This window comes from Phoca vitulina, unplaced genomic scaffold (assembly GCF_004348235.1).
Source record: "Phoca vitulina isolate PV1807 unplaced genomic scaffold, GSC_HSeal_1.0 scaffold3, whole genome shotgun sequence".
NCBI classification, from domain to species: domain Eukaryota; kingdom Metazoa; phylum Chordata; class Mammalia; order Carnivora; family Phocidae; genus Phoca; species Phoca vitulina.
This window is the reverse complement of record NW_022589706.1, coordinates 55,603,677-55,618,447: the sequence shown is the minus strand read 5'-3', so window position 1 is coordinate 55,618,447 and position 14,771 is coordinate 55,603,677. Positions and strand designations below refer to the sequence as shown.

Here is a 14,771-nt window from a genome sequence, read left to right as displayed (position 1 = left end):
TCTCTCCAGCCCCTTTGGGGTGCTGGGACCTCTGGTGCCGGGGAGGAGAGGCCAGGCTGGCCCAGGCTGAGAGAGGAGAAGAGTCAGCACTCTGTGTGGGAGCTTCCTCAGAGCCAGAGAGGAAGGGCGTTTGGGAATGGAGCTTGGCTTCTTTAGGCAAAAAATATATTAAAGAACTCAGCATACAGGGGCGCCTGGGTGGCTCAGTCATTAAACGTCTGCCTTTGGCTCAGGTCATGGTCTCAGGGTCCTGGGATTGAGCCCCGCATAGGGCTCTCTACTTGGCAGGAAGCCTGCTTCTCCCTCTCCCACTCCCCCTGCTTGTGTTCCCTCTCTCACTCTCTCTCTCTCTCTAATAAATAAATAAAATCTTTATTAAAAAAAAAAACTCAGCATACATGCCCACTCTACAAATGGGGGCCAAGAGGTCACCTCTGAGTTGGACCCATCTCTGGCAGTTGAACATTCATATGCAAGATGGACATTTCTGTAAATGGAATCATACAATATATGACCTTTGTGTCTGACTTCTTTTATTTAGCATAATGTCTATCAGGTTCATCCAGGTTGTAGCACGTATCAGCACTTTATTCATTTTAGGGCTGACATAGTCTATTGTATGGAGAGACCATACTTTGTTTATCTGTTCATCAGTTGGTAGATGTGTGGGTTGTTTCTACTTTTTGGCTGTTATGAATAATGCTGCTCTGAACATTTGTGTACAGGTTTTCATACGGACATTGGCTATATACCTTGGAATGGAATTCTCCTGGGTATAAAGAGAGGAGTGGAATTTGGGGTCATATGGCAATTCTGTTTGACTTTTTGAGGAACCACCATAGTTTTCCACAGCAGCTGCACCATTTTCCATTCTCACCAACAGTGTATGAAGGCTCCAATTTCTCCAGATCCTCACCAATGCTTGTTATTTCCCCCCCCCCTTTTAAAAATATTTATTTATTTTAGAGAGCGAGCACGAATGGGAGGGGCAGAGGGAGAGGGAGAGAATCTCAAGCAGACTCCCCACTGAGTGCGGAGCCTGACTCAGGGCTCGATCTCATGACCCTGAGATGACGACCTGAGCCGAAACCAAGAGTTGGACGATTAACCGACTGCACCACCCAGGCACCCATTTTCCTTTTTTTTTTCTTTTATCACCATCCTGGTGGGTATGAAATAGTACTGTGGCTTTAATTTGCATTTCTCTGAAGACTGATGATGTTGAGCACCTTTTCCCGTACTTGTTGGCCATTTGCATATTTTCTTTGGAGAGATGTCAAATCCTTTGTCCATTATTTAATTGGGCTCCTACTTTTTAAGTAATAATATGGTTAATAGGGTATTTACTCAAATAGTCACTGTATTCCTTAGTTCTGGTTCAGTCTTACGTAGCACTTATGCCCAACTAGGATAGTTTCGCGAAGCTTAAGTTTCTCAGTTACTGTATCAGTTAGGGTTCTCCGGAAAAACAGAATCAGTAGGAGATCCATATCTATATCTATATCTATATCTGTAGTATCTATCTGAGAGATTTATACATATTAAGGAATTGGCTTATGCAGTGGTGGAGGCAGCACGTGGCCAGCCTGAAATCCGTAAGACAGGCTGGCAGGCTAGAAACTCAGGCAGGATTTCTGTATTGCAGAATTGAGAATTCCTTTTTGTTCAGCAAACCTCAGATTTTGTTTTTAAAACCTTCAACTGATTGGATGAGTCCACCCACATTATCAGTGGTAATTTACTTAAAGTCAATTGATTGTAAGTGTTAATCATATCTACAAAATACAGCAACATCAAGACTAGTGTTTGACCAAATGACTGGGCACCATAGTCTACCAAGTTGACACATAAAATTAACAATCACAGTTTCTTAAAATGATCATATTCACTTATTTTCAGAAAAATGGGACTAGTGATGGAGACTATGTTTTTCTAACTGGAGAAGACAGTTACCTTAACTTTTCAAAGATTGTGGAATGGAATGGAAAAACGTAAGTGTAACAATTTACCAGTATAATTATTTTTTAAAATTTTGTTTAAATTGAATGTCCACTTATGTATTATTTCAAAAAAAATATTATCACTGTTATTTTTTGCATGAAAAGTCTATAAATATGTAAAATATCTTTATAATTACTATTGTATAAATCAAGATTGGGGTAACACACTTTACAAAATTAAACATCAGAGCTTTGTAGACTATTAATGGCTAGGTATGAGTTATAAGCAGTGAAGAGTTTCACTTTGAATGATGTGTAGCTACAACACAAATACTTTAAAACCACTTGTTTTGGGGGGAGAGGGAAGAGTTTCTCTTTTTAATCTAATTTAGTGATTGTGGATTGTTCACGTGTTTTTCTTTAAAGATAAAATACATTTGACTTCACTATCATGGTATTTCAGAAATATTTTTTAACATTTGTAACTTAAAAACAAACTACTTCCAAAAAGGAGCTGAGGGAATTTGCGATAAAGCAACATATAATCCAAGATACTTTCTTTAAGTCAGAGGAATTAGAAACCTTGGAGAAAAAAGGAGGGTAGTTCTTCAGGGACTGAGGTAAGAGGAATTCTGTTCTTGAACATTAAATTTACATCTAAGCTTCCCAGGAATATGGGCAAAAAAACTGGTGTGGAATATAGGGGAAACCCTCTGTACTACCTTTGCAACTTTTCTGTAAATCTCAAACTATTTTTAAATAAAAAGTTTATTTAAATTTTAAAAAGCACACATATCCATGTACATAAATATATATTGGTGCATGTACATAAACATACATTTGTGCACACACCCCCCAAAATAGGTAAGATCCCTGAAAGAATATATGAGAAGCTGGTAACAGGGTTGCCCCTGGAGGGGGGGACGTGGGTGGCCTGGGGGGGTTGGCCACAGGGAGATTTACTTGTGCACAGGATAAAGCTGGATTTTGTTTTAGATTCAATCTGTTATTTTCTTTCTAATCTTTCAATAGCACAGTGTAATCCTTTTAAATACATAATTATTGATACAGTTACAATATAATGATATAGTATTTAATATATTGGACTTTTTTCTGGTTTATGTCTATTCTACCCTCAGATTTTTTTTTCAAAGATTTATTTATTTATTTGTCAGAGAGACAGAGAGAGCACAAGCAGGGGGAGCGGCAGGCAGAGGGAGAAGCAGGGTCCCTGCTGAGCAAAGAGCCTGACGCGGGGCTTGATCCCAGGACCCTGGGATCACGACCTGAGCTGAAGGCAGATGCTTAACGGACTGAGCCACCCAGGCATCCCTATCCTCAGATTTTTATGGTTCATATTTAACAATAGTTTCCTGACAAAATTGAAAGCTGTCTTTTGTCTCTTCTCCTCCCAAACAGGACACTAACTTTACCAATTTCATAACACTTTATGCCCATCTTCCAAGTTATTCTTGCCTTCAACTTGTTTCACATTCTTTGGAAGCCAAATATAGTAAAATGCTTATTATTTTTATAGTATACTTAATTAAATGTACCAACATATTTTATTAAATTTTCTCTTTTAATTTTCTGTGCGTTTTATTGAAATTCTAGTTAGTGAACCTACAGTGTAATATGAGTTTCAGGTGTACAATATAGTGATTCAACACTTCCGTACATCACCCAGTGCTCATCACAAGTGCACTCCTTAATCCCCATCACCCATTTAGCCCATCCCTCCCCACTTCCCCTCCAGCAACCCTGTTTGTTCTCTATAGTTAAGGGTCTCTTCTGGTTTGCCTCCCTCTCTTTTTTTTTCCCTTTACCTATGTTCATCTGTTTTGTTTTCTTAAATTCCACAGATGAGTGAAATCATATGGTATCTGTCTTTCTCTGACTTATTTTGCTTAGCATAATATACTCTAGCTCCATCCACATCATTGCAAATGGCAAGATTTCATTCCTTTTATGGCTGAATAATATTCCGTTGTATATATGTATGTCACCTCTTTATCCATTCATCAGTCAATGGACATTTGGACTCTTTCCTTAATTTGGCTATTGTTGGTAATGCTGCTATAAACATTGGGGAGCATGTGCCCCTTTGAATCTGTATTTTTGTATCCTTTGGGTAAATACCTTGTAGTGCAATTTCTGGGTGGCAGAGTAGTTCTATTTTTAACTTTTAGCGGAATCTCCATATTGTTTTCCAGAGTGGCTGCACCAGTTTGCATTCCCACCAACAGTGCATGAGGGTTCCCCTTTCTCCGCATCCTCGCCAACATCTTGGGTTGTTAATTTTAGCCATTCTGACAGGTGTGAGGTGGTAGCTCATCGTGGTTTTGATTTGTATTTCCCCGATGATGAGTGATGTTGAGCATCCTTCATGTGTCTGTTGGCCATCTGGATGTCTTCTTTGGAAAAATGTCTATTCATGTCTTCTGTCCATTTCTTAATTGGATTATTTGTCTTTTGGCTATTAGTTTGATAAGTTCTTTATAGATTTTGGATACTGACTCTGTATCAGATATGTCATTTGCAAATATCTTCTCCTGTTCCGTGGGCTGCCTTTTAGTTTTCTTGATTGTTTCTTTCGCTGTGCAGATGCTTTTCATCTTGATGAAGTCCCAACAGTTCATTTTTGCTTTTGTTTCCCTTGCCTCAGGAGATGTGTTGCTGTGGCTGAGGTCAAAGAGGTTTCTGCCTGTGTTCTCCTCTAGGATTTTGATGATTTCCTGTCTTACATTTAGGGTTTTCATCCATTTTGAATTTATTTTTGTCTGTAGTGTAAGAAAGTGGTCCAGTTTCATTCTTCTGCATGTTGCTGTCCAGTTTCCCGGCACCATTTGTTGAAGAGACTTTTTTCCATTGGATGTTCTTTCCTGCTTTGTGGAAGATTAGTTGACCATACAGTTGTGGGTCCCTTTCTGGGGTCTCTATTCTGTTCCATTGATCTATGTGTCTGTTTTTGTGCCAGTACCATACTGTCTTGATGATGACAGCTTTGTAATAGAGCTTGAAGTCCAGAATTGTGATGCCACCAGCTTTGCTTTTCTTTTTCAAGATTGTTATTCAGGATCTTTTGTGGTTCCGTACACATTTTAGGAATATTTGTTCTAGCTCTGTGAAAAATGCTGGTGGTATTTTGATAGGGAGTGCATTAAATTTGTATATTGCTTTGGGTAGTACAGACATTTTAACAATATTTGTCCTTCCAATACATGAGCATGGAATGTTTTTTGATTTATTTGTGTCATCAGTTTCTTTCATAAGTGTTCTATAGTTTTTAGAGTACAGGTCTTTTACCTCTTTGGTTAGGTTTATTCCTAGGTATCTTATGGTTTTTGGTGCAATTGTAAATGGAATCAATCCCTGAATTTCTTTCTGCTGCTTCATTATAGGTTTATGAAAATGCAACAGATTTCTGTACGTTGATTGTGTACCCTGCAACTTTGCTGAATTCATGTATGAGTTCTAGCAATTTTTTGATGGAGTCTTTTGGGTTTTCTACATAGACCATCTTGTCCTCTGTGAATAGTTAAAGTTTGACTTCTTCCTTGCTGCTTTGGATGCCTCTTATTTCTTTTTGTTGTCTGATTGCTGAGGCTAGGACTTCTAGTACTATATTAAATAACAATGGTTAGAGTGGACATCCTTGTTCTTGTTCCTGACCTTAGAGGAAAAGCTCTCAGTTTTCTCCCCATTGAGAATGTTATTAGCTGTAGGTCTTTATGATGTTGAGGTATGTTCCCTCTATCCCTACTTTGTTGAGGGTTTTTATCAAGAATGGATACTGTATTTTGTCAAATGCTTTTTCTGCATCTATTGAGAGGATCATGTGGTTCTTATCCTTTCTTTTATTAATGTGGTGTATCATGTTGATTGATTTGAAAATCTTGAACCACCCTTGCAGCCCAGGAATAAATCCCACTTGATTATGGCAATAATTCTTCTACTGTACTGTTGGATTCAATTTGCTAGTATCTTATTGAGAATTTTTGCATCCATGTTCATCAGGGATATTGGCCTGTAATTCTTCTTTTTAGTGGGGTCTTTGTCTGGTTTGGAATCAAGGTAATGCTGGCCTTGGGGAGTGAGTTTGGAAGTTTCCCTTCCATTTCTATTTTTTGGAACACTTTAAGAAAATAGGTATTAATTCTTCTTTAAATGTTTGGTAGAATTTCCCTGGGAAGCCATCTGGCCCTAGACTTTTGTTTGTTGGAAGATTTTTTGTTCAATTTCTTTGCTGGTTATGGTTTTTGTTCAAATTTTCTATTTCTTTCTGTTTCAGTTTTAGTAGCTTATATGTTTCTAGGAATTTATCCATTTCTTCCAGATTGCCTAATTTGTTGGCATATAATTTTTCATAATATTCTCTTATAATTGTTTGTATTTCTGTGGTGTTAGTTGTGATCTCTCCTCTTTCATTCATGATTTTATTTATTTGGATCCTTTCTCTTTTCTTTGTTATAAGTCTGGCCAGGGGTTTATCAATTTTATGAATTCTTTCAAAGAACGAGCTCCTAGTTTCATTGATCTGTTTTACTATCTTTTTTTGTTTCTATATCATTTATTTCTGCTCTAATCTTTATTATTTCCCTCCTTCTGCTGACTTTAGGCTCTATTTGCTGTTCCTTTTCTAGCTCCTTTAGGTGTAAGGTTGTTGTGTATTTGAGACTTTTCTTGCTTTTTTTTTTTTAAAGATTTTATTTATTTAGTTGAGAGAGAGAGAGAACACAGGAACAGGGCAGAGGGGAGGGAGGGGCAGAAGGAGAGGGAGAAGCAGACTCCCCACTGAGCAGGGAGCCGGATGTGGGGCTCAATCCCAGGACCCTGAGATCATGACCTGAGCCAAAGGTAGACGCTTTACTGACTGAGCCAGCCAGGCATCCCGAGACTTTTCTTGCTTCTTGAGGTGGCCTGTACCGCTATATACTTCCCTCTTAGGACCACTTTGGCTGCATCCCAAAGGTACTGGGCTATCATGTATTCATTTTCATTTGCTTCCATGTATTTTTTAATTTCCTGGTTAACCCATTCATTCTTTAGTAGGATGTTCTTTAACTTCTATGTATTTGAGGTCTTTCCAAATTTTTTCTTGTGGTTGACTTCAAGTTTCATAGTGTTGTGGTCTGAAAATATGCATGGTATGATCTCAGTCTTTTTGTACTTGTTGAGGCCTGATTTATGACCCAGTATGTGATCTGTTCTGGAGAATGTTCCATGTGCACTCAAAAGAATGTATATTCTGCTGCTTTAGGATGAATATATAATATATATATATTTATATAATATATATCAAGTCCATCTGATCCAGTGTGTCATTCAAAGCCATTGTTTCCTTGTTGATTTTCTGCTTACATGGTCTGTCTGTTGCTGTAAGTGGGGTGTTAAAGTCCCCTACTATTACTATATTGTTATCACTGAGTTTCTTTATGTTGGTTATTAATTGATTTGTATAATTGGGTGCTCCCAAGTTGGGGGCATAAATATTTATAATTGTTGTATCTTCTTGTTGGATAGACCCCTTTATTATGATATAGTACCCTTATTCATCTCTTGTTACAGTCTTTGGTTTAAAATCTAGTTTGTCTCGGGGCACCTGGGTGGCTCAGTCGTTAAGCGTCCACCTTCGGCTCAGGTCATGATCCCAGGGTCCTGGGATCAAGCCCTGCATCGGGCTCCCTGCTCAGCGGGAAGCCTGCTTCTCCCTCTCCCACTCCCCCTGCTTGTGTTCCCTATCTAGCTGTCTCTCTCTGTCAAATAAATAAATAAAATCTTTAAAAATAAATAAATAAAATCTAGTTTGTCTCATATAACTATGGCTAGTCCAGTTTTCTTTTGATGTCCATTAGCATGATAAATGGTTCTCCATCCCCTCACTTTCAATCTGCAGGTTATCTTTAGGTCTAAAATGAGTCTCTTACTCTTAATCGTAGGAAACAAACTGAGGGTTGCTGGAGGGAAGGAGGGTGGAGGGATGGGGTAACTGGGTGATGGACATTAAGGAGAGCATGTGATGTAATGAGCACTGGGTATTATATAAGACTGATGAATCACTGACCTCTACCTCTGAAACCAATAATACATTATATGTTAATTAAAAATAATAATAAATAAATATAAATATACAACTACAGAGGAAATAAATAAATATCACATGCATAGAAAAGATAAAGTAAAACAAAATAAAATGAGTCTCTGGTAGGCAGCATATTGATGGGTCTTGTTTTTTTCATCCATTCTAATACCCTGTGCCTTTGATTGGCACATTTAGTCCATTTACATTCAGAGTGATTGTTGATGATATGAATTTAGTGCAGCTGTATTACCTGTAAAGTTGGTGTTTCTGGAGATCTTGTCTGTTCCTTTCTAGTCTTTGTTGCTTTTGGTCTTTCTTTCCCACTCAAAGAGTCCCCTTTAGTATTTCTTGCAGGGCTGGTTTAGTGGTCATGAACTCCTTTAGTTTTTGTTTATCTGGGAAACTCTTTGTCTCTCCTTCTATTCTGAATGACAGCCTTGCTGGATAAGGTATTCGTGGCTGCATATTTTTCCCACTCAGCACATTGAATATATCATGTCACTCTCTTCTGGCCTGCCAAGTTTCTGTGGACAGTTCTGCTGGGAACCTTATGTGTCTACCCTTGTAGGTTAGGGTTTTTTTTTTTTCCCTCACTGCTTTCAGGATTTTTTTTTTCCTTATCTCTGTATTTTGCAAATTTTACTCTGATATATCTTGGTGTTGGCCTGCTTTGGTTGATTTTGGAGGGAGTGCTCTCTGCCTCCTAGATTTGGATGTCTGTTTCCTCCCCTAGATCAGGGAAGTTTTCAGCTATAATTTGCTCAAATAAACCTTCTGCCCCTTTTTCCCTCTCTTGTTCTGGGCCTCCTATGATATGTCTGGAGTCAATGAGTTCCCTAAGTCTACATTTATGATCCAACACTTTTCTCTCCATCTTTTCAGCTTCATTATTTTCCATAATTTTATCTTCTATATCACTTGTTTGTCCCTCTGCTTCTTCAGTTCTTGTGGTCATTACATCCAGTCAGTTTTGCATCTTGGTTATGGCATTTTAAATTTTGGCCTGACTAGTTTTTAGGTCTTTTATCTCTGTGGTAAGGGACTCCCTGATGTCTTCTATGCTTTACTCAAGCCCAGCTAGTATCCTTATGGATTGTTGTTTTAAATTCTGATTCAGGCATATTACTTATATCTGTGTTGATTAGATCCCTGGCCATGACTGCTTCTTGTTCTTTTATTGGGGATGAACTCCTCCATCTTGGCCTTTTGTCTGGCTCTCTGTCTTCTATGGGTTAGGAAAGCCTCTTATGTTTCCTGCTCCTGAGAGTAATGTCTATATTAAGAAGAGCTCCTTTACTGTCCAGGGCCTGGCGCTTCGGAAAGTGTTTCTGGTATATGCTGCGTGCACTCTGCTGTTGTGTTTTGGCTGCTCTATCCCTCAGGTCAGGCCTCTGCAGAGTTTCTCCTTGCCTGCAGTGGGGAGTGTTTGGACCTTGTCCAGTGTGTGGTGAGCTTTAACTAGGTGTGTTTTGTTCTGCTTGTTAAGAGAGGCTAGATCCTATTTCCCCTAGAGCTGAAGCTTTGCAGCGCTCTGTGGTCAGTAGACTTGGTGGGTGAGGGGATTTATGCTGGTCTTCTGGGGGAAGGGCCCCTTGCTTCTCTGACTTTCAGGCCCCCTTGCGCTGGTTCAGAAGCACCTGCAGAGCGCAGGGGGGTGGGGCTTGGTGTAAGCAGCTCAAGCGTCCACTGTGGTGCTGCTTGCTGAAGTCCGTCTGTGCTGATGAGCAGGGGTAAAAAGAGCATCAGCCTGCTGTCTCATCCCCAAAGGGGAATTTGCACCGCCGTTGCTCAGGAAGCCCTCCCAGAAGAGCAAACACTCTCCCCTCATTTGTCCCAGGCTTCCCTCAGAGCCTTGCTTTCACCCTGTGTCTGAGCCATCTGCCCATCTGACAGCGCAGTACCTCTGTGTCTTAGCTCAGGCCCGCCAGCTGGTTTTCAAAACTGCAAGTTTTAGGGACCCAGCATGGCATCGACCTGCGCTGATCCTCTGGGGGAGGGTCTTGCCACACTGTGGCTGGTGCCGGCTTGTCCCAGAAGGGCAGTCACACGAATACACAGGGGCTTGGAGTTTATGGTAAAGCGCAGCAAAAAGCCCACAGCCAGGTTAGCGGCCCGCAGCAGACATCTCTGCTCCTATGCTAATGAACGGGACGGCTCAATGGCACCCGCTGGCTCTTTTGTCCCTGGAGAGGCAGTGCCACCTCTCCCAAGCGCACTGCAAGAAGGGGGACCGTCTCTCCCAGTGGGACCCAGGGGATCTTCCGACCACACTGTCTGCTCCCGGGCCTCTGCCCTCCTTCTCCACAGGAGCACCTCTGTACCCACCAGGCTTCCCCCAATGATCGCATGGACTTCTAGAACTTTAGTCTCTGAGCTCAGCCACTTATAAAAACTTGCAGTAATCAACCGCTCTCGTTTTCCACGTCAGTGGTTTTAGGGAAGTGTTTTTCTTGTGTGATAACCTGCACCCTGTGCCCTCTCTCTCTCTCTCTGTGATCAGGGGCTCCCTCCCCTCCATAGCACTGGAGATTCTTTTCTCCCCCAAATCACGTCTCTGCATCTCCTACCTTCCACGACGTGGCCTCTTTTCTCCCTCTAGTTGTGCAATTTGTTCTCTCAGTCCTCAGATTGATTTCCTGGGTGCTCAGAATGATTTGATATTTATCTAGCTGTGTTTGAGAGACGAGGCAAACATAGGTCCTCCTACTACTCTGCCATCTCAGCTCCTTCCTCAAGAGCTGAATATATCTATCCTGAGCTCTCCTGTCAGTGGGCTAGCTCCAGACAAGGCTATTGTTCATGCTACATTGAATCACTATTTTAATAAAATGGGTATTTCTAAACCTCTACATAGGATACTCTTTTTTGCAGGAAGGAAAGAGGGATTTTTGGACGTTGCCTCTATCAGAATTGATTCGGGGATCAGGTGCCTACTCTGACCCCTCTTGATCTAATTCCTAACCAGCATCCCCCCTGTGTCTGCGTATGAATAAGATTCTGTGGGTAGCTGGCTCCCAATTAAGGCCTGAAAAGTCCTGACCATCTGAAAAGATCTAAAATCAAATGTGATTTTACTCTACTCTTTCTTGTGCTTATCAATTACAGGTCCCTTGACTGGTGGACAACAGATAAGTGCAATATGATTAATGGAACAGATGGAGATTCTTTTCACCCGTTAATAAACAGAGAGGAAATTCTTTATGTCTTCCCATCTGAATTTTGCAGGTAAGAACTTTCCACATAAGTTATTTTCTGCAAGACGACCAAAAGGGTGAGGAATGTAAGGAGCTACCCTTCATAGGCCTGGACATCTCTGCTTAATCAGTGACAAATGCTGGGGTGCCTGGGTGGCTCAGTCATTAAGCGTCTGCCTTCGGCTCAGGTCATGATCCCAGGGTCCTGGGATCGAGCCCCGCGTCGGGCTCCCTGCTCAGCGGGAAGCCTGCTTCTCCCTCTCCCTCTGCTGCTCCCCTTCCTTGTGCTCTCTCTCTCTCTGTGTCAAATAAATAAATAAAATCTTTTAAAAAATAGCAGTGACGAATGCTGATGGCATATTGAGAGACAGTGTGGCATAGTGGTTCAAGTCACGGGCTCCAGAGCGTGACTGCATTGGTTGATTTGAACACCAGCTCCAACACTTAAAGCTGTGTGACCTTGGGAAAGTTATTCAGCACTTTGTGCCTCACTTTCCTCATGTGTAAAATAAAGATAGAAATTGTTGCCTACCTTGGGAGTTGTTATGAGGACAAATGCGTTACTGTTAGTAAAATACTTCACCCAGGACTTGTCAAACAGTAAACAATATTAAATAATGGCTCTTAGTTATTATGATGTGCTCTGTCAAGCATGATACTTCACCTGGTCTTCCAGTCAACAGGTAACCTCTACACAGAGGATAAAGCAAACTGTTGTCCCTAGTTCAGAGTTTGTAGGCATTTGCTGAGCTGTCACCTTCCCTTAGATCGTACCTGCTGCCACTTGCCTTGTGAGCTCTCCCTCTCTCCCGCCTGCTCCTTCATGATTATGGCTCCTGTCTGGGAAGAAGGCATCCTGCTCTCCATCCTGATTCCCGTCCCCTCATCAGCTACTGCCCTGTCTCTGCCCTTCACCCTCAAACTGCCTGAATGAATGGCTGACTCACACCGTCTCCACATCCTCCCTACTTACCCCGACAAGCCTTTTCATGAAACTCCTCAAAGTCCCAAGTGACTTAGTCGCATTTGACACTGTTGATTCAATATGCTGAAGAATGGCTGTTCTTCTGGTGTTTCATAGCTCACATAATTGCACTGCCTACCCAGTCAGCCCTGCCAGGAAGAGTGGTGGCATTATAAATCTCCCTGCTGTCCTGCATTGACTCTGCTACCAGATGCTGGGATGCCTCCTCAGGAAGAGCTCTTGCATCGGCCCCCACCTCTCCGTCCCTGCTGCCGTGCCATGCTTCCCAGCCATCCCAGCGCCCCCACAGACTACCATAGTCCCTCTCTGGCTGGCTGCCCTCGCCCGTACATATTTGTGGGAGGACAGAAGGGTCAGAAAATGCATTTGAATGCAGCGAGTGAAACAAGGCAACCTAGAAGCACCATAGGAGGCTTTTTGAAAGATTTGGTGCAGAGGAAACATGTTTTTATCTGACACGAGCACTTTTTAAAAAAAAATATTTATTTATTTAATTGACAGAGAGAGAGAGACAGCGAGAGAGGGAACACAAGGAGGGGGAGTGGGAGAGGGAGAAGCAGGCTTCCCGCAGAGCAGGGAGCCCGATGTGGGGCTCAATCCCAGGATCCTGGGATCATGAACTGAGCTGAAGGCAGATGCTTAACCAACTGAGCCACCAGGTGCCCCCGACACCAACACTTTTGAAGGGCCATTTGGCAATGTTTAGTAAAGCCGAGGATGTGCAAACGCCACGGTGCCTCACTGTTCTGCATCAGTTCCCTGGCCCGGAGAACCCTTGTGTAGACCTGTAAGGAGACTTATACGGAAAAGTTCATTGCAACGTGGTTTTAGTAGTGGAAAATTGGAAGCAACCTAAGTCTCTGTAAAAAGGAGAATATAAATAAATCGTGGTGTATTCATATGATGGAATACTGCATAAGATTTAAAATACAAGAACCAGACAATGTAATGTTATAAATCTTAATAATGTAATATTGAATGAAGAAGCAAATTACAGGAAGAGAATATGGCATACTGTTTTATATAACATTTAAAAATAGCAAACCATGCCACACATTGTTTATGAATGTGCACATTTGTGAAAGGATTAAGACCTGCAAGGGAAGGATAAACCCCAAGTTCAGGACAGTGGTTACCTCTGGGGACTCAGAGAAGGACTGGAATCAGGAGTGTTATACATGGGCGCCCGGGTAGCTCAGTCGTTAAGCGGCTGCCTTCGGCTCAGGTCATGATCCTGGGGTCCTGGGATCGAGCCCCGCATCGGGCTCCCTGCTCAGCGGGGAGTCTGCTTCTCCCTCTCCCTCTGCCGCTCCCCCTGCTTGTGCTCTCTTGCTCATTCTCTCCTTCTCTCTCTCAAATAAATAAATAAAATCTTTAAAAAAGGAAGAAGTGTTGTACAGAGAGCTGCAGTTGTATCCATACTGTCCTTTTTATTTATCTGAGTAGTATTTGTTTTAAAAGGTATTTATTATGGTATTTTCTCTACCTTTCTGTTTGCCTAAAATATTTTATTTAGAAGATGCTATAGGGGTGGGACGTGAGTAGAAGGCAGCTCCCATGTGATTCACAACCCTGTAAGAGACGTGTCCCACCTCTGGTTCAAAGATGAAAATAGCCAGACCCAGAAAGCAGTTCGCTTTGGCCGTCAACTGAAGGGCTGAGGGATCACTTGAGACAGTGTATGTGAAAGTGCTTCGTCTGTCGCTCAGGATGTGCAAATACAAGGGTGGTTAGTAGTACATGGGACCACCGTTTGAAACTCCGTAAGGACTGACGCCAAAATTACGTCAAACCCCATTGAGATAAATGACTGAAATAATAAACATTGTAATAAATTCCAAAATATGGAAACTATTTTTACTTGAGGGAAATGGGTATCAAAGTATACATTCAAATCAAATGTCTGGCTAACGGGGCACATTTCAAGCACTTACGAATCTACCTGGCCAAGCCCTTTGCCACCTTTTCTGCTTCTGCTTTGCCTCTGCCCTACCCTTGCTTCTGCTTCGGCCACACTGGCACGTGTCCGTGCTGGTCTGGACGACTCTTTTACTTCTTTCCAGGTGAGTCTCTGTCCTAAATGTCCTCTTTATTTTCTACCACACATTTTTTTCCCTTGGCCTGGTTTGGCTGTTACTATAGTTGCTGCCTCTTAAACATCTTTCATGATAATTCCTCTTCTGCACCGAGTGGTGTGAGTTCCTTTCAAGCTTTCTTTTGCATCTTCATTTCCCACCTGTACCCCATCAACTTTAGCCACGTTGTGCCTGAGAACGGTTGTTAACTTACTGGTTCAGGGCAGATTACACTGACCAGAGCCCACACTGACTTTTCCTCCTTACTTCCTACCAGATCAGTGTACATAACTTTCAGTGACTTCGAGAGTGTGCAGGGACTGCCTGCCTTCCGTTATAAGGTGCCTGGAGAAGTACTAGCCAATACCTCAGACAATGCCGGCTTCTGTGTGCCTAAAGGAAACTGCCTGGGCTCAGGAGTTTTGAATATCAGCATCTGCAAGAATGGTAAGAGCTCGGGGAAGGGACAGGATTCGGTGTGTCTAGAATGCAGGA

At 41.9% G+C, this 14,771-nt stretch overlaps 1 protein-coding gene across 1 annotated transcript in view; it reads left to right on the top strand.

Annotated features, from left to right (window-relative positions):
• Nucleotides 1-14,771, top strand: part of SCARB2 (scavenger receptor class B member 2) — a 78,567-nt gene that overhangs the window by 42,886 nt on the left and 20,910 nt on the right. The window contains exons 5-7 of the mRNA XM_032400567.1: nucleotides 1,900-1,991; nucleotides 11,128-11,247; nucleotides 14,554-14,723. Coding sequence (XP_032256458.1) covers nucleotides 1,900-1,991; nucleotides 11,128-11,247; nucleotides 14,554-14,723 — 382 coding nt within the window. The remainder of the gene's footprint in view (nucleotides 1-1,899; nucleotides 1,992-11,127; nucleotides 11,248-14,553; nucleotides 14,724-14,771) is intronic.